This window comes from Necator americanus, chromosome III (genome assembly GCF_031761385.1).
Source record: "Necator americanus strain Aroian chromosome III, whole genome shotgun sequence".
Classification (NCBI taxonomy): Eukaryota; Metazoa; Nematoda; class Chromadorea; order Rhabditida; family Ancylostomatidae; genus Necator; species Necator americanus.
In genome coordinates this window covers 29,355,438-29,374,542 of record NC_087373.1, presented here as the reverse complement: position 1 = coordinate 29,374,542, position 19,105 = coordinate 29,355,438, and the positions used below count along the sequence as shown (strand labels likewise).

Sequence of the window (19,105 nt, the reverse complement as noted above, 5' to 3'; positions counted from 1 at the left end):
TTTCGCAAGCAGGAAGAAAACGCAGTGAGTGTCATTGAACGCGCAATCCAAAGAGTGATGTTAGCAGTATCCCGCTTCTTACAAGTGAAAGACGGTATTCGCAGTTCTCACCTAAGTCAGCAACCAAAGGTTAGAGACGCCGCCACGTTTGCCAAAGAAAGTAAAATAAGGTGGGCCAGACGGGTGATGTTCTTAACGACGAGCGTTGGTTCAGAGCCGTGAGCGACTGGGTTCTCCGCAATATTAAGCGCACTGCAGGAAGACCGCCGACCCGATGTTCTTCACAGAGTCTTTCAAAGGAAATTATGATGCTCTTCGTGTCCCTTGCGAAAGGAGGAACCACTGGGCGACCCTGCATGTGATCGGGACAAATGGAAGAATTACTGGCGCCATCTCCACCAGTTCGAACATCAACGGGAGTCAAGGTAACCAAGAGCTATTACCTGTCTCCTCGTTTGCACAACTGAACCGAGCTTCAGTTCGTTTTGATTCGACTATGCACTTGAAAGCGCATAATATGCCATGTATTGCTGACAGGATTCTTCTTTTATACGATCCACATATGTTGGCCTCGTTGACCACTCTTCACTGCAAAAGCAAGAGAAGATTTTTGGTCACCGAAGAACTCGGCCAATTAAAGGCACGAACCTTCAAGGTCACCTCACGAATCTGAGGTAGCATGGATTTCCGATGGACAAACTCTACACGGAGTCGTAGATCGCAGGATCAGAGGTGGTCCCGTTAATCTCTCCCTAATCGTAGTAAAAAAAAACTCCGTAGAAGACTCTATTTCTCACGACGATTTCAGTTGCAATGATCCACTCACGTACACGAGCAGCATCCAACTGCGGAGCAAACGAAAGCCAGTGAGTTCTCCTCGTCTGCTTATTCACGTGAATAAATAGATTGCTGAGGGGACCAGGACGTTTACATATCTAAAGCGGTCTCCACGCCGTTTTTTTTTAAACGATGATTAGGGAGAGATGAGCGGAACCAGCCCTAATTACCCAATCTACAACTCCATTTCTAGCTTTTGGATTCCCTTATCACGTCATTTTCGTGATATGCTGCCTTTAAGTCCTATCCTGCTTCAGTCGCATTCATGTGGTCATTCTTAGCTTCGGTCAGTTTTTCTCGAAAGAACATCTTGTAGGGTTGGACAAATTCCTCAATGAGTCGACGCTTTATCGAAACTGTTCTATGAAACTGTTCTGAAAAAGCGCCGGATATATTGCACCTCATTGTTCCAACTGCACATTCACATCCATATGAATTTCAATGCCGTCGAATTAGCTTCCAGAAGTGAGGAAACTGATTTTCTCTCGAATTTTGAGCGGCCATGTATTTTTGAGCGTTTCACAAAGGTGATGACCGTGTTTTTCGATTGGAAGTTCGAGTTGGTCAACATTTACTTCGTGTTTGTTCAGCTCTTCATCAAAACCTAAACTAGAGCAAAGAAGAAAAGAATTCTGGAGCAAAAACTCTTGTAAATTTGCAGAATTCGGAAAGCTCATGGGAAGATGTTTACTCTCAATTTGAGGAATGGATCGAATAAAGTAAATAACGTTTCAGCTGAAGACATATGACATGCAAATATCAGTAGGTGTGGTATCGCCAAAATAACGAATTCAGTCAATGAAGCGTAAAATTAGTGGTTTATAACGGAGGTATTGTGGAATTAGTGATTTCACATGGAACGCGACCTTTCGCAGATGAGCAAAGGACTTTTCCAGTGCAATGTTCCAGTATTAGAATAGAGGGGGGGGGGGGGAAGGGCTTGGTGCAGACGACGAGACAAGACAAGTAAAGACAAGTTAATTCAAACTAATAAGCACATTTCAGAATTTGCTCTGAACAAATAAATACATAAAAATATGTAAATACTATGAAACACGTGCGAAGGAGGGAACAAATCCGCTGACAAACGATTAAGTACGTAATGGCGGATTTCAAAAAAGAATTGGAATCTAATAGTTATGTCACCACAATCACTATCAAAGACAAACAATACCAATCTTGGCTACAGCTCAAGAAAATCAATTAAAAACAATCACTATCAACGAGCGCTGCCGTGAAATTCCCCGCTTTGTTACGGAGAAGAATATAAGAGGTATATTTGGAATACATGGATGTGATATACTTCTAATTTTCATACAAGTAAAAGGTTGGCTTCAAAGCTGTTCTCTGGTTACTCATTTCATTGCATTTTAGAGTTCATAGATCACTCTGGTCAAACTTTGTGTCATAACTTGTCTTAACTTCTCTTAACTAGTCTTGTCTTGTCTTGTCGGCTGCATCCGGTTAGCCCGGCTACCTCCCGGTGAATCTTGACCCCTTGGAGTCTTTGCGAGTTCTCCGCGGGGACTTTGACCCATGCAGAAATTCTTCCTGTGTTCACCACCCGTATGAAGTTGTGGTGCTGGTGAGGTGGTATTCCTACAACAACCGAGCAGAATCTTCTCATTGACAATCCGTTGAATGCAGTGAAGAAAAAAACTGGAGGCGTAACGAGCAGCACTTTCAATGAAAGGTTGTGGGCATTCTTCACCTCTGACATCAACTACCAGGATTCGAATTGGAGCAGGGTTTCGGAAGGGTCAGTGCGAAGCAAGCAGAAGTGTAGGAGCTGAGCCGGACCCATCGCGTTTGCTTGAATCGACAGAAGCAGGGACTCTTCTCACGTTTCTTCAAACATGGGAAGCATCCGCAAAATCTTGACGAGGTGAGGGAATTCTTTAAAGGGTTTTTTTTTCCTTTTATTCGACTGCTATCAACACTAAAACTCGTAGATGTAGAACCTGTTGTGGTCTTTTTTTATAGTCAGTCTTCCCGTTAGTGACGCCACATTTGTTTTCCTCTACCTGTTATACCAGTACCATACATGCCTTCTTCAAAAATTAATGTCATACCTGTAAACGCGTCTTGTCATCTGTGCCATTCACAATGATTGCTTACCTTGTATTACTTCTGCTCCCGATAATTTGATCAATAAGAAAACTATCATATCATTACATTGATCGCAAGTCAAAAACTCGGAACAAAAATCCTGTTCCTTCAGAAATGGAATGACCTAAGTCGAAAAAAAAATCGTGTTGAATGAACAGTGCAAGAGATGTTTGTTGTTCCCTTATGGCTGTATTCGTCCCATCGAGCGTGAGTGGATTGGGAGCCTACTACTTTGTTATGGGGATCATTTTCTTCAGACGCATCTGTTGATCGCATCTCTATAGGGTTGAAATCAGTAGAGATTCGCGCCACTAGTTTGAAATGTGCTATTATTGAAGGCAGCGTATCACCATATCGGAGTGAGTCTTCGTTGGCAAATGCAGACTTCGGGGTGTAGATTACGACTATTCCTCAACGGCCCCGGTCAATTTCCCTTAATAGTCCTGAAAAAACGGCTTGGGAAACGGTTTCCGTGCATGGTACGTGGAAACTTCAACACGCGACGCATCCATGAAGGAGCGTTCGCGAATCGGTGAGGTCTCTTCAGCAGCCTTTTCAAGCACAATCTATGAACAGGCTGCTGAGGGAATTGGGGCGTGAACAAGAGGGAACGCTTTAACGTACCTAGTAGGAACTAAGCGGTTTCCACGCCAATTTGTTACACTATTATTGGGAGTGGAGAGGAACCACCTTTATATTCATAATCAACACCTATATTTCATATTCCACCACTGAGACTTAACATCGTTAGTTTCGTGATATCCAGCCTTTAAGATGACATCGACGAAATGACGTTAATACTGGTAAGCATCAACTTCCTCTCTCATGTAACTCGGCTTCGATTTTTCTTAACGCTCTTCTTACTAGTGCCAAGCATCGTATCATCCTGGCAAACTGCTATCTTCACATCGATGAGGTAGAACAGCGATCATCTGGAATTATTCAGCTCACTGGGAATGGTGGTCACTTTCCACCTAATTTCATTTGTACAACTTTTGAAGTTTGCTGTGTGTTGTGTGAAGTATGAACATGGAGGAATTCTGGGGGACACCATACCACCGCTGCGCAGCTGAATGCTGCACGTTTACTACTGTGGAGCTTTCCAACTAAAATCGTGGTGAAAAACGGAGTCTTCCGTTTTTTTTTAAACTACGATTAGGGAGATATGAGTAGAACCACCCTGAGTCCCACAATCTACAACCGCATTTTTAGCTTTTTCTTTTGCGGATCCCCTAAACATGTCAAATTCATGGAATGGTGCTTCTTAAGCACCACTAAGCTACTTCACTATCTCAGATTATGGAAATTTGGCCGATATGTCTACACATGTTCGATATTACTAAGTTGCCAGGACGTATTGACATAATGATGCCAACTAAGTCTAGGCTAGGAATAGTTTGTACATTTTTTTTGGTGAAATGCTCTGCTTTCCCCACTAATTAAAGGCAGCATACCACGAATCTGAGGTGGTGCGGATTTCAGGTGGAATATTCGTATATGGGATCGTAGATTACGGAGAGGGATGTGGTTCCGTCCATTTCTTCCTAATTGCCGTAAAACGGCACGGGAGACGCACAGGGCTGGCGCGCCCCAATCGAACTCCTTGTAGAAAATAGTGCGCCGGAACGCTCGAAGTCGTATCTTCCGGGCCGCTTTCTACGGCAGAATTAGGAAGAAATGGACGGAATCACCCTTCTCTCAATAATCTACGATCCCGTACACGAATACTCCACCGGAAATCCGTACCACTCCAGATTCGTGGGGTGATGCCTTTAAGGGAGAAAGAGAGCAGAAAAAACACTTTGAAGATGTGCGTATGTTGCTACTGCTGCGTTACTCACGGCAAATACTCACGGGCGCTTTTTGCTACTTTGTTGAGGGATCGATCTGGAAATGGGTTGTATTATCCCAGAAGTGATGTTCATCGCAGCCACATGGTTATCAGGGCTTTCGAAGTCCAGCGGTTTGATCATTGCCCTAATTTTCCGTATGCGGCTTGCAAAGAATAGGCGATTCTTTGCTATTTTGAACGAACCTAAAAACATCACTTAATCGCCTTCTAGAGCACAAAACTAACACACCTATTCCCCCACATGTATGTATGCAGTATGTATGCAGTTATCTGGCGAAGGGTCCGCCTACGTCAATTCCTTTCCAGAGTGCACTGTTGAAACCTTCGCATTAATAATGAAAGCGACGACACAAACATATCGACCAACAAAGACGGCAAAAACAGGAAAAGGCACCTTTGATGATGACGTAGCGCGTCAATCGACTCTACGTCCGCTCTAGCGCTGAACTACTCGTGCACAAAAACACGCCGCTTTCTAGCCGCGTCTGCAACCGCAAGGGAGGGACCATTTCGCTCCTCGGATTTGGTGAGCATCGAACCTCGACATACCCTATCCTGAGAGCGTAGCCAGTGGCCCAATCCAATCCGCAGAGCGCCGCTCTAGCCGCTGCAAAATCTGCCGGCAGCCTATCTCAGCGCGAAAACACCGGATGCGCGCCGCAGTCCTTTAAAGATTGCTCTGAAACGGAGTCTTTTTTGTTTGGTGTAACAGATAGGATCGGCTGTTTCACATCTTGCTGCCTTTTTCAGTGAGATCTTCAAGTTCATGCTTAATTTCGATTACATTTCCCAATGTGGTATTCGTGTTTTAATTCGATAACTTTAAGGTTTAGGTTACTTGTATAACAACTATCGATATTTCAGATGGCTCTTCCTGCAAGAAATTTGGCTGCAGTAGCATCAATTGGACTTCGATCCGTCCGTCATTCACATTCACAGCCAAAGGTCTCTCTCTGGCTTTTTTTTAAATTGTCGACGTGATTTTTCTAGTTTACAGTGTGACAGGTGCAGTCACTTGTTCGTTTGCACGTGCTTGCGAACGTGAAAATTCAGGTCGCTCTTCTCGGTGCGTCTGGTGGTATTGGCCAATCTCTTGGTCTGCTTCTTAAACAAGATCATCTCGTCAAACACCTAGCATTGTACGATATTGTCGGTACTCCAGGAGTAGCAGCTGATCTTTCTCACATCGATACTAATGCCAAAGTTAGTCGTCGTTTTCTGTTCCACATGTTGATTTTTAGAAAATACGTTACAGGTCACCGCTCACACCGGACCGAAAGAACTTGCAGCTGCAGTTTCAGATGCTGACGTGATTGTGATTCCTGCTGGAGTTCCGCGTAAACCAGGAATGACTCGTGACGATCTCTTCAATACCAATGCTGGTATAGTTCGAGACCTCATTGATGTAATAGCAATAGAGTCTCCAAAGGCAAGTGCATACGGCGAATTCCAGTGGCAGTTTGATCACTGTCGACTTTTGTTAAACTTTTCAGGCAATGATTGCAATTATCACGAACCCAGTGAATTCCACGGTTCCTATTGCCTCGGAGGTGATGAAAAAACACGGCGTCTATGATAGACGACGGATTTTCGGTGTTACCATGCTGGATGTGGTTCGAGCACAGGCTTTTGTTTCTCAGCTAAAGGTTGGTTTTTTGTGATGGTTTATACCTTTAAGGATTAGCTAATCAACTTCTATTTGAGATATCTCGGATTTCTAACTTTCACCACGAGTTTATTCGTTAATCGAAGCATCTACGAGGACTTGACTTTTTACGCACTCAACCGCATTCTTATTTCTGGAAGCCACATCTTCCTTTTTCTTTTAGTAACTTTAGTTTATATGTAATAGATTCTTTAAAACTAATGCATATATTTCAGAACTACGAGTGATTTAGTTATTTACTTCCCGAAATAAGAGCGCAGTTGAGTGCCCACGCCCGACTACACTTATCCCTTTCTTAAATTAGCTAAGAAAATTGGAAAAAAATAAATTGGAATAACATAGGGTCTGTACAGTTTCTCATTTAGTTTCCCAGCGAATTTGTCTTGCTTTTCCTGTAGATAATTTACATTCATCTGAGTTCAGTTTTGTTTTTCAGCGAATTGATGCCCTCCTCAGAAATACCACTGAAATTAGCTTTATTGAGTTTCCATCCTCATCTGCACCCTTCATGGGCTATGAGCAGGAGATTAAAGGCATCACCCCACGAATCTGAGGTGGTGCAGATTTCAGGTGAAGTATTCGTTTACGGGATGGGAGACTACGGAGAGGGGGGTGATTCCGTCCATTTCTTCCTAATTGCCGTAAAAAACGGCGCGGAAGATACGGCTTCATTCGTTTTGGCGCACCATTTTGTACAAGAGGTTCGATTGGAGCGCGCCAGCCCTGCGCGGTGCTGCATCTTCCGGGCCGTTTTTTACGGCAATTAGCAAGAAATGGACGGAATCACCTCCCTTTCCGTAGTCTCCCATCCCGTATACGAATATTCCACCTGAAATCTGCACCACCTCAGATTCGTGGGGTGATGCCTTTAATTCAATACTTAAGTGAACGTTCTCTGAGAGTTCCAGATGTTGATCACGTCAAGTTTGATGCCAGTAATTTTTATTCAAGATACTCATTATCCAGATTTTCCAAATACTTTCCTTTTTAGTATCGGTTTCTCATCGCAATGTCTCATATGCTGAACTATGCAGATTTAATTTCCTCACTTTTTTCAGGGTCTTGATGCAACTAAGACAGTCATTCCCGTCGTAGGAGGTCATGCAGGAAGTACCATTATTCCTCTGCTATCTCAGGTTATTGGACAAATCTTGCATTTGTCTAATGTGCAGATGCAAATGTTTCCATCTTAGGTCACTCCCAAGGTTACTTTCACTGATGAAGAAGTTATCAATTTGACTCAGAAAATTCAAGATGCTGGAACGGAGGTTGTAAAAGCTAAAGCAGGAGCGGTGAGTGCCTGTGAAGATTGGTGTTAAAAAAAGAATTACCTTGAAAATTCTGGATATTTTCTTTCTGATTTTCACTGGCGCCCTTATTTCTCGACGCTCTAACTTACTTTTTTCTCTTAGTAACTTTAGTTTACATGTCGTAGATCCTCTATGACTAATGCTAAGGCCTTAGCGTCCCGATTGATTTAATTATTTACTTCGAGAAATAAGAGGGGCCACTGAATGTCCCCCCCCCCCCCCCCCCAACTACATTTTACCCGAATATCTTTTGTTTTGAATTTGGCTTGTTCCATATATGCATTATTACTACATATACGATACGTTGTGGACAAAAACGTGCCAGAATACCACGGTGTGGAATCCACGTTAAAGATTTTCGATACTTCTACAATGTACAGGTTATTGTGAACGCGGGTATCGGCATTTAAAAAAAGCGAGAACAGTAGAAGTGACTAATTCATATGGATAATTCAGTCTTTGTTAGTATTAATATTGTACAGGATTACTTCCAATATCCTTTAAATATTATTTTAATTGTTACATATGTTTGATTGAAATCACTGTATCGCATTTCGTTGCTGTTTTCGTTTTGAGTGATTGATTCACGAAGTAGATATTTCGCTGAGATACGCATGGCATAAAAGATTTTTAAGGGTTCCGCTACCTTATCAATGGCAGTCGCAGGGTGGCGGTTTGCCCACTCTTTACTTCGTGGAATCAAAGGTGAAAAGAACGTTCAGTGTGCATACGTAGCATCGGATGCTGTAAAAGGAGTGGAATATTTCTCCACTCCTCTCGAACTTGGAGTTGATGGCATTCAGAAGATTCTTGGTGTTGGAAAGGTTTGTGTAGCGACGTTCCTCTTTTGAAGGTATATTCAAATGTGTGTATTTTAGGTAAACGCTTTTGAGCAGGAATTAATCAACGCTTCTGTTGCTGAACTCAACAAGAACATTGCAAAAGGTGTTGCATTTGTGAAAGGAAAGTAGGAAGTGGTAGAAAAGTAGATGGTAAACTAACTAATTTGGACTTTCAAGAACCTCGTGTCTTCCGGTTGCCTCAGAAATCTAGTTTTAGATTGCTACATTTTTGTGTATTTTTGTACTAATAAATATATTTCTTCTGCCCGTTTTTATTTTAATGGAGGATTTATGGCTGTCTTTTTCTGGACCCATTGTCTGGACAGTTATGCATGTTAAGATTTGTGTGTAAGGAGGGATACCAACAAAATTTTTCCTTTGGAATTTACTGTACTCTATCAGCTGGGAAGCTTTACAGGAAGTAACGATATGCTACTTGCTCAAGACATCGATCTTTCCTAAATGGAACGATGGTTTTGTAGCAGCGTACACAGATTCAAGTTGGTGCTATTGACCTCAGTGCATCATTAGTTATTACAAGGAAAGCCGTTGGAGAGTGTTCTGTTGCGTCTTACTTTGCTCGCTAATGTTATTGGGAAGGGTTTTAAAGTACGAGCTAACGGTAATTCAGACAAAGGGAAAAGTGGAGGTCTTTTGTTTCGTAGAGGCGGAGTTGGTGTGTAGTGTGAGGTTCGTAATGAAGCAATATGTCTCCGATTCTCATAGTCATTGATGCAGTGTTTAAGATATAAAATTCGCATTTTCACGCGGTTTTGTATCCGTTATCGGGGAAAGATTTCGTTTGCTTATGGAGCTGTGTGTACCAGCGATGTGATGTTGAGGTCATCAGTAACAGAAGCAGCGAGAATTGTTAACAAGCGAATAAAGTGTCGTGCCCCATCCTTAAGTGGTTTATCTGTACTTATTCAGCCATGACGTAGGAATGAAATAGGATATTATACGCAGTAAGTGCTCCATAAAGTCGGCGTAAGCAAGTTTCAAATAGGGGTGCGTCCACTTCGCTTGTTTTTTGCTATTACTGTGCCTCTAAGGCAATTTGCATTGATCTGATTTCTGTACCATTTTGTGTAATCGCGCTTGGCGTCCTTCATGAACCCAATCCCAGGTGAACTCATCTTTGCTTGTTCGGCTGTTCCTTCCGATTGATCTCCTCAACAAATCCAACTTGTAGGAAGTGGATTTCCGCTTCACCTCTTGTTTAACGGTGTACTTTGCTTGCTAGTTTTATCGAAGTAAGAGTTTTGAAGTAACTAAAGTTTAAACTTCTTCCATGGCGGATTTTGGGATTTTACTACTGCTGTGATTACTACAAATGCCAATCATGCACGATAACACAAAAGAGTCGCTTTTCATTACCACGATCGTTGAAAAGCTGACCCCAACAACTCTTCTACTGTCCTAGAAACAGTTCTCCATTATCAGTTGCAGTGTTCAATGGTCTCTGTCTCATCTCGGTCAGTCTCACGACGTTTTACTTTATCTTCTTGGTTAGAATCATCATATCTTCATGTGCATGTGTTGAATATAGCATATCAGATCGTCATCGTAGTTTTTTTTTCGCTTCGGCAGCCTATATGAGTCTTGCAACCCGTTCTTCCTGGTGCTCCCGTATTAAAGGCATCACCCTACGAATCTGAGGTAGTGCAGATTTCGGGTGGAGTATTCGTATACGGGATGGGAAACTACGTAGAGGGGGGTGATTCCGTCCATTTCTTTCTAAATGCCATAAAAAACGGCCCGGAAGATACGGCTTCAGGCGTTTTGGCGCACTATTTTCTACAAGGGGTTCGATTGGAGCGGCAGCCTTGTGCGGCGCCGCATTCAATAATAAAACGTAATAAACGGCCCGGAAGATATTATTATTATTATTACTATTATTTTATTATTACTACGTTTATTATTTAGTATTGCTGCGTCTGGCGTTCGATTTAAAACCATGGGTAGGTCGGTCGCTTCTAGTTCCAAGAGTTTTGTGGGAGGATGTCGCATCATCCCGGAATGGAGAGATGGTGTTCATTTGTTGAAGGCGACTTTAGAAAGCTTCCATTTCACCTCCTCCTGCTTATTAAACGCTTTTGGCTGGACCAGAGTGTAGGACCGGATAAAGGGATATTATGAGTCAGTCCTTGCGCGGCAGAAATGAGAAGTGCATCTCCTGAATCTATCAGCGTCTCGAGGCAGACCTAATGATGCTTTCTGTCCGCTTTTAGCCCCTGGCCGGACGCGACGCGTAGCCCTGCGGGAGGCTCGCAGATATATATATATATATATATATATATATATATATATATATATACTTGGAAATGCATCGATTTTAATCATTTACGACTTTTAAGATATTGAATCATTAAGTAGGAAAGAGAAATTAGGAGTGTTTTTGTTGCACATTAGATAGTTGCTTAATTTCATGAGTACACATCTCTCAAAAATAATTATTCCGTTATTTCCGTATATTCCATGTTTCTATTTCTATTGGAAACTTTCATCCTGTGTGAGGAAAAGTTGTTGAATGCTGCACCCTTGGAAGCTTCATCTTTTGTTATATGTTTCACCAAACCACACTTCGTCAGGGCTATGTTGAAACGAGTGAGGCCTACCTTCCACGCTGTTCGTTCAACACGTAGATTACTGTCGAGCGATGACAAAAAGGACACAAAGAAGGTGACATCTATTACACATCGATATTTTACTTCATTTATGATTCACTGCCTGGTTCTGTCCGTTGAGTGTTGTTCCGTGTTTTTTGAACATTTTTTTTTTGTTGGTTTGCTTTGGGTTTTTGCTTTGAAAAGTATCGCTTTTAACATTCTTTGTGCGGCGTTTGTTTAGATGTGTTTGCTTTATTACAGCCAGTAACTGCGAGTTCCAAGGAAGTTCTCGGTGATGAGTTATTGGATGCAGTTAATTCTGTCGCAGAAGGTTTGCACAAGGATGACCCAGTAGCGAAGAAAGTGTATGTTTCCAATTTTTTTCATTGATTCATATAATGTGCTTTTATATTACTCGGCTTTACAGAACCAAAAACACTCTCATATCAAAATTAATCTCACATGAGAAGGCAACATTTGATGAGGCTACAAGTGCACAAATGCAAGATATGCTTGAAGACAAAGCGATTCAAGGACTCCTCAGCTCTGTCGCAACTGATACAAAGGCAGCAAGCCCTCTTACTAATAGGTAATTCCGTTTCGTTCAAAGCAGCAGTCACCTCAAAAAAAGACCTTCTCATTGTTTCATATTCTTTTTTTTATGATAGGAAGCTGCAAGAGCAATCGCGTCAAAGTACCTAGTATTCGAGAACTGTACTTGTAGATCGTACAGTATCTACGTAGTCTTTCGATCTTAGGGGGAGCTTGTCGCTTGGCGAAATTATGTGCATGGGATCATGGCTATTATTAGGTTGCGATACACATTAACAATTTTCAGAAAATCTTGGGACTTGGCTTGACTTCTCCCGCATCACGTCATCCCGCATGTATATCTGAGACAATGCATTTCAAACTTTGGGTTTTGATTCTACAAATCTTCCAGTCCTTCCCCGGGATCTCTGCGAGTTTTTGATCAGTTGATTATGATTCGCTCCATACTGTTTGGCTTCCACCTGAGCGTTTTCTCTTTGTTGTGTTGAAAACTGGAATGCAGGCACAGTATTATATTCACTATCAGTACTCATTACTTATTTTTTTTCGAAATCACGTCTGAAAACAATAAGCGCAAAGGTTCCGATTTCAGGTATTTTCGGGACCTCCTCTTTTTTATTTCCATAGTTCATTAGAGAAGTTTCAATTCCATTTTCGACAGATCTCTGTTCTCAGAGTTGAATATTGTTACGTTTTCACTAGTATTAACTTCTGTTTCTTAAGAATTCCTACTAAACACAAGTAACTCGAGAAAGAACAGCTTCCGCTGCGATTGTTACATTGTTGTTTAGCTATAGGGCCTGATCCAATCGTTTTTAGAAGCGCTCAAGCCCGACAGGAGCGGAGAGGACTTCTTCTTCTAAGGAAAGAAATTTTTTATCAGGCTGTCCAGGTATTGTTCATTTCTCATGTTCTCTACATTGGAATTATTTTTCGTTATCTAGAGTGGAGTTAAACCTGCTGAGGCACAAAAGCTGGCAGAAAATGCAGTAGCTGAAGCCCATCAGCGTTTGACTGCGAAGAGAAAGGCGCAAGTTGAAGGTGCTAAGGTCAGTGATGACATCCAACATCACCATCTAAATGTTTTTGTTTCAGTGTTCAGAATACTAATTAGTCATGTACTTTTATAGGCAGAGGAAGACTTGAGTCGCAAGCAAAAAGTTGAACGAGTCGAATCTGAGCAGAAATTTTACGACTATGCTATGCAAATGGCTGAGTAAGTTTACGACTTTGAATATATAGTAGAATCAAAACGATATGAAACAGATGCGTAAGCGTTTGCGCTGACAGTGGGGCGTTGGAGGGAACGGTTGGAGTCGAGCTGGGACCATCGCGAACTGCAGCGAAGAATGGTGCTATCCTCTCTCGATCCTAACCGTTACGGTCCACCGCACCGCTTCGAGTGCTTACGCAACTGGGCCGAGCTTCATATCGTTTTGAAATTACTATACGTCTCCCGGACGTTTGATTTAGTTTATATCTAGATTTTCTCTATACTATAATTCATGCATTTTCAGGAAGATGCTGTATAATGATGATATGCTCGCAAGTGGTTCGAAGGGTCGTAGGACAATCAAACCAGATCCGGCTGTTCCATCACTGTTGAGCGGATCGAAACGTCTGGGAATTTGGAATACTGTGGAAGACTGCCGGGATGTAAGCCTTCGTTTTTGGCAAGAATGGGATTCTAGAGCAGCACGGTAGGATTCGTTTCTATAAGATTTTTTTGCTTTCCTAAATATGGTACTGCTGGTTGTGGAGCAGCAGATTAAAGAAGTTTACATTAGGAATACTAGCTACGAAAAGAAGAATAATCTGATATGAAAAGAGTCGGCTGAAATCTGATCTGGCATAAAGACTGTTTTGCAGAGAACAAGCTGAGTTCACAGATGGGAGTTCACAGTGACGTTTGTTTTCTGTGATAGCCCATAGTACTTTAGTTTTGCTCAGGATATTGCGAGAAGATCGTTTGCCTCACCCCTTTTTCTCGACATGGATCAACGCTTGCAAAAACATGCATGCAAAATCCTGGGCAATTCCTTGAAGACTCTGGGCTAGCTGGAATTTGTAGCTAATTAGAAATGAAATAAAAGATAGATATGCCATCCTAAATCTGCAGCTCATAAAAACTGGGCTCGAAATATGTTTTTATGGTGTTCATTTACATTCCGAATAGTAGATAGCTGTTCAGGATAATGAATCAGTCATTCGGCCCGGAAAATTCCTTTGAAGAACAAATTAAATGGACAAATGAAGGAAAGCAGTGGCCATATCCAATAGATAACGAGTACATGTTTGGATCAGAGTCCGAGGTTTGATTTCGGTCTGACGTTGTGATTATGACTGTATCAGTTTTACGTATATCCTAAATGAATGCATTCAAGAATATAAGCATTATTCGCTTCGTAGAGAATAACGGAACATGGAGTACTATAAGAGTTTTGCTTGAGCTGCCTTTAATATAGTCTTTGTTTCAGATGTAGAGTAATGTGGTAGTAATATTATTCATTATAATTGAGCGCGGAATTTATTCAGTATGTTCCTTTAGGTACCCTTCTACGAACATATATTCCTCGAAAGACATCTTCCTAAACTAGGACTGCCAAAGGATGGTCCCATCGCACACTTCATGGAGCTGGTGGGTGTATATCTTTTTAGAAGGACCGTACATACAAGTAAAATTGTTATCGGCTGAATGTTGTGGTTAAGCGCTATCGGACATCTAAGTATACGCTTTGGGAACGTGCGAACTGTTCACTTTGCAGTGTTGTTTGCCGTAAACTTCTTAAAAATTGTGGGATGATGCTTTCATTCTTTTTCATTTTTTCACTGCCAGAATCTATCCATATCCTCAGAGGCAAAATGCTTGAGAGTAACGTTTAATCTTTGGGAACAAATACTAATTACGTATTCGAACAGCCGGTCGCTGTCGAGTGAACAATCCGTTCTTTCCGAGTACTGCCATTTCTACATGGACCCTTTGTTGCTTTGCTGGAAACACACATCAGAGCTTCCTCCTTTAGTGTCGAATGGAGAAGATAGGCTGCGGTATAGCTGAGAGGAACGGCTAAAACAACTTGGTAATGGTATTTGGCTCTAAGACTTGTCTGGATGCGCCTTTGTACTACTGCAGGATCGTAGAGAACAGAAACTCCTGGTCGTATGTGCCGATACATCTACGGAAACAACAGAGAATCATAGAAAAGTTTTTTATGTCGACGTTCAAGATATCAAATCACGAGGCGTTCATTGTCAGAACTTATGCGAATGCAAAGATGAGACTCGAACAACAATCCTATGTACTTGGGAAATAGTATTACACTGCAAACATAGGAAAAGGACAATCGCTTGGTAGACTTTTGCGAGCAGGAGAGTCTCACCATTGCTTCCACGTTTAAGAGGAATTATTGACGCCATCAGCTTTTCTTGGCAAAGTTCAGACCTGAAACCAACAACAACAACAACAGCTTTCAACACTTGAAAGAAAAGATTAGCGGAAGATGATAGCTTTTAAACTTCAGCCTGACTGTGTCTTGAAAAGGAACACCCCTTGTTGGATATCCGAAAGTCCAGAGCTGTCTGGAAGTTGTCGCTTCTCCTACCATCGCCCAATTCTCCAGTGTGAAGGAAGGTTCGAGCTAGAAAATAATTAGATGATTGCCATCTCAACCGGAGGTTGGTACTTCAAACAAATTTGGAAAAATGACAAATACAGAAAGAATCTCCGCCGAAATGTGTCGATTAGTATCGAAGAACGGACCATGAAGCAAGCAAGCGAGGAGGACCATTGATGACGCCGACTCTCTGACTAAAATAACCGACGTACACGGGGGTTACTTTGGTCGTAGAGTTTCGTCACCTGCCGACTAGAAGGTTCTGATTTGTGATCAGAAGATGGAGACTGGAAAGTCTGATGAGGACGGGGCGTCAAAAAGCTCAAATCTCTATTTTCATCTGGTATTCGTGTTGGATTTGCGATGACGAGGACCATCCGTCCAATATCAATTACCGAAAGGACACTTGGCTCGTGGAAACACGACATCACAATTGCATTCACAAAAATTTGTGCGCTGCGAAGTCCAAGATTTACCAATAATACCATTGTTGCTTGTGAAAGGTCTTGAAGCGGATCATCTTGGACAGGATAACCAGATATTACAGGGAAGCCATCTATGATGATCAAGTCAAGTTTCGATCATTACGGATGGCTTCGATTTATGCTTGACCAGAACCTCATTGTTAGAAGAATGATTGAAGTATGTTCGCGATATTCGAGGCTTTTGCAGTTAGTAATTCTAGACCACCCTGTTGGGAGGATTAGGAGGTTTCGCTGTGTTTCCACTCATCGATCGGAGGTTCGAATGCACCCTACTGCCAACCAAATTCTTTGTCCTTCCACTAATGAATTGGTACCATACAGTCTCTGTTAGGGTAGAAACACTGACCTGATGTATCTGCCTTCCCCCGCAAGTTTTTGTGCAAGCTAGACACCTCAAACGATTCTGAATTGAAGGGAACGTGGTGGAGCATCCCAAGCGGGTTGATTAACGCCAGACACTTTTATCCTTTGTCCTCCTCATCGAGACCATCCCTACGCACTTCGCGTCGGTGGAATTTTAGAAAAGTTGGTTAGATTAGTTGACAAGATGAATTGAACTGCTGCGGTTCGAACATTAGGCGGGTGTACTTCACCGTTCGAATGGAATCTTTAGTAAGAAATGGAATTTTGGTGGGGAACCAGGATATAGCAGAAGTGTTCGATCTCATGGATGAGTTTTGGCTCGCTAAACTAACATCCGTCCGTCGTCAATATCTTCATAGAGCTACTTTGCCATACATCGGTATATGCCGGTTTCACCTTGATCACCTTGACTCCCGTTGATCTTCGAACTGGTCGAGCGGGCGCCAATAATCCTTCCATTTGTCTCTATCGCGTGCCAGAGTAGCCCAGTGGTACAGAACTTTCGCGTGGGACACGAAGAGCATCATATTTTTCTTTGAAGGACTTCGTGAAGAAATCTGACCATCGGGTCGGCGGTCTTCCTGTAGTGCGCTTAATATCGCGGGGAACCTATTCGCTCACGGCTCTGGTCCAACGGTTGTCATTAAAGCGCATCACGTGTCCGGCCCACCTTATTTTACTTTCCTTGGCGATCGGGGCGGTGTCTCTAATTTTCGATCGCTGACGTAGGAGAGAACTTCGAATTCCCGTCCCTTACGTGCGTGAAACGGGATACTCCTAGCATCACTCTCTCAATTGCTCGTTCAATGACACTCACTGCGTTTTTTCCCTGCTTGCGAAATGCTCACGTTTCCGAAGCATAGGTCAAAACAGGAAGTACGGTGGTGTTGAAGAGGTGAGCACGGAGCCGAGTGTTCCTGCCCAGCTCGGGGGTCAGGTCGTTCATCATGTTCAGTTCCCGACCCCCCAGATAAACGTAGCTGGTGCATTCGGATATGTTCGTTCCGTTGAGCGTGAATGGGGCATCTGAGACCCATCCGTTCCGCATGAACATCATATTCTGTAGATTCAGCTGAAGACCGATGCATCCACATGTTTCGTCGAATTCGGTCAGCATTCGTTCCGCTTGGCTGATGCTAGGTGTTATCAGTACGATGTCATCAGCAAAGCGCAAATGGTGTAGCTGCCAACCATCAACCTTCACTCCCATGTCGTCCCATTCCAACTTTCGCATTGCGTTCTCGAGGGTGGCTGTGAATATTTTGGGTGAAATTGTATCACCCTGTCGGACCCCCCCCTCTTCACGTCAATGATGATGTTCTTGTAGAATGGCGAAATTCCGGTCGTGAAGTTACTGTACAATTCTCGAAGTACCTTTATGTACTGAGTAGGGATGCCCTGGTTGTCCAAGGCTTCCACGACCGCTTCCGTCTCAACTGAGTCAAAGGCCTTCTTTAAGTCGATGAAGGTGAGACAGAGCGGCATCTTGTACTCTCGTGATACCTCGATGAATTTCGAAACAGTGTGAATGTGGTCAATCGTGCTGAATCCTTTTCGAAACCCTGCTTGCTCGCATGGCTGTCCTTCATCCAAGACTTTTCAATCCTATTAAGGATCACTCGTGTAAAGAGCTTGTAGATGACGAACAGTAGGCAGATTGGACGATAGTTGCCGATGTCATGTGGATCTCCCTTTTTATACAACAACACGGTCTTGCTGGTCTTCCACTGTTTAGGAACCTTGCATTCCGACAGATAACGTGTAAAGAGCCTCGCCAGGGTGTTGATGAGTACTGGCGGAAGGCTCTTCAGGTGTTCTGGTCTTATTCTGTCGGGACCGGGTGCCGTTCTTACCGACATGATAGCATGTCGTATTTCGGACGGGGGAACCTCTGGAATGACCTGTCCGTCTTCCCTCAGATGGTGAGGAGGATATCTAGGATATATATAGGATATAGGATATATACCGATCAAGGATATCATAAAAACACGGAGAAAATAACATCTTTTCCTTTTAGTTCTTGTTTGAACAGATCAGTTGTGAAGCATAAGTAGTTCAATCATCTCCGATCAAGGATATCATAAAAACACGGAGAAAATAACATTTTTGTTGGAAGTGCAAACCTCCGACGTTACGACGATGAAAACGGGGACTAGGGTTCATGCGAGATAAATTCAGAAAACTGCAGTGAATAGTGTAAGTACTGATAAGATTGTTACTGGTTGGAAGAAACTATTATATTATTAATTTTTCCTGCATTCATTTCTCATTCGTAATTTCCAGGTGTGTGTCGGTCTCTCGAAAAATCCTTATATGACTTTGGAGAAGAAAATGGACCATCTTCATTGGTTCGCCAAGTTTTTCAACGCAGAGAAGCAGGCCCTGATCCAAAAATTGCACGAACAAGAACAATTAGCCGCTCAAAATCAATAGAAGAATACCCGCAATTTACATGTGTAACATATAGGATATGATTTGTTTTGGAATTTTGTTACTGTTGAAATACCTGTAAGTATGAAGTAAAAATTATTTGCATACTCTTTCAGTTCAAATCGTACATCTTTCTGTTATGACCTACTCTTATTGCTTCGAACATGTTGCCGTGTTCGCTTCTTAGAACGAGCGAGTTCAAAAATAGCTTGGATGTTTCTCCTTCTATGGAATAGCAGCTATCAAAGAGATAAAAAACAGCAACTGAGGTGTTGCTTGTTTAGAAATCTTGTTGGCTACTGAAACAATGAAACATTCGTTTGAACAGCATAAAGATCGATGAACAATATGGCCCGACACTTGCCAGAATGGGATTCGTTGTACTTGTCGCACCACCTGCGCTCTTGCTTGAATAAGGAATAGACAGAGAGTAAAA

General features: G+C 42.4%; 5 protein-coding genes across 8 annotated transcripts; 2 read left to right on the top strand and 3 right to left on the bottom strand.

Annotated features, from left to right (window-relative positions):
* Positions 1–274: 274 nt before the first annotated feature.
* Positions 275–8,745, top strand: RB195_011330 (uncharacterized protein; the record flags this gene model as incomplete). 3 transcript variants are annotated; one of them, XM_064192691.1, is made up of 10 exons in its annotated part: positions 275–655; positions 2,624–2,722; positions 5,663–5,743; positions 5,852–6,001; positions 6,054–6,227; positions 6,292–6,444; positions 7,523–7,600; positions 7,658–7,756; positions 8,410–8,598; positions 8,653–8,745. In XM_064192691.1, the coding sequence occupies 10 exons, from the start codon at positions 275–277 to the stop codon at positions 8,743–8,745; spliced, it is 1,497 nt and encodes a 498-aa protein (XP_064050273.1). The 3 variants fall into 3 exon arrangements, with proteins under 3 accessions (XP_064050273.1, XP_064050274.1, XP_064050275.1); XM_064192692.1 differs by lacking the exons at positions 275–655; positions 2,624–2,722 and adding exons at positions 4,840–4,909; positions 5,278–5,324; XM_064192690.1 differs by lacking the exons at positions 275–655; positions 2,624–2,722 and having other exon boundaries at positions 6,054–6,231; positions 6,320–6,444.
* Positions 8,746–9,078: 333 nt separating this feature from the next.
* On the top strand, positions 9,079–18,672 carry RB195_011326 (uncharacterized protein; the record flags this gene model as incomplete). Of its 2 annotated transcripts, XM_064192686.1 has the most annotated exons (11): positions 9,079–9,116; positions 11,208–11,298; positions 11,487–11,590; positions 11,653–11,814; positions 12,597–12,669; positions 12,722–12,826; positions 12,908–12,993; positions 13,295–13,477; positions 13,969–14,089; positions 14,326–14,415; positions 18,523–18,672. In XM_064192686.1, the coding sequence occupies 11 exons, from the start codon at positions 9,079–9,081 to the stop codon at positions 18,670–18,672; spliced, it is 1,203 nt and encodes a 400-aa protein (XP_064050268.1). The 2 variants fall into 2 exon arrangements, with proteins under 2 accessions (XP_064050268.1, XP_064050269.1); XM_064192685.1 differs by lacking the exon at positions 9,079–9,116 and having other exon boundaries at positions 11,212–11,298.
* Positions 15,586–16,698, bottom strand: RB195_011329 (uncharacterized protein; the record flags this gene model as incomplete). Its single annotated transcript, XM_064192689.1, has 2 exons — positions 15,586–15,947; positions 16,572–16,698. 2 exons carry the CDS (start codon positions 16,696–16,698, stop codon positions 15,586–15,588), a joined length of 489 nt encoding a protein of 162 aa, XP_064050272.1.
* Positions 17,084–17,473, bottom strand: RB195_011328 (uncharacterized protein; the record flags this gene model as incomplete). The annotated part of the gene is made up of 1 exon (XM_064192688.1): positions 17,084–17,473. The coding sequence occupies one exon, from the start codon at positions 17,471–17,473 to the stop codon at positions 17,084–17,086; it is 390 nt and encodes a 129-aa protein (XP_064050271.1).
* On the bottom strand, positions 17,694–18,098 carry RB195_011327 (uncharacterized protein; the record flags this gene model as incomplete). The annotated part of the gene is made up of 1 exon (XM_064192687.1): positions 17,694–18,098. One exon carries the CDS (start codon positions 18,096–18,098, stop codon positions 17,694–17,696), a length of 405 nt encoding a protein of 134 aa, XP_064050270.1.
* Positions 18,673–19,105: the final 433 nt, after the last annotated feature.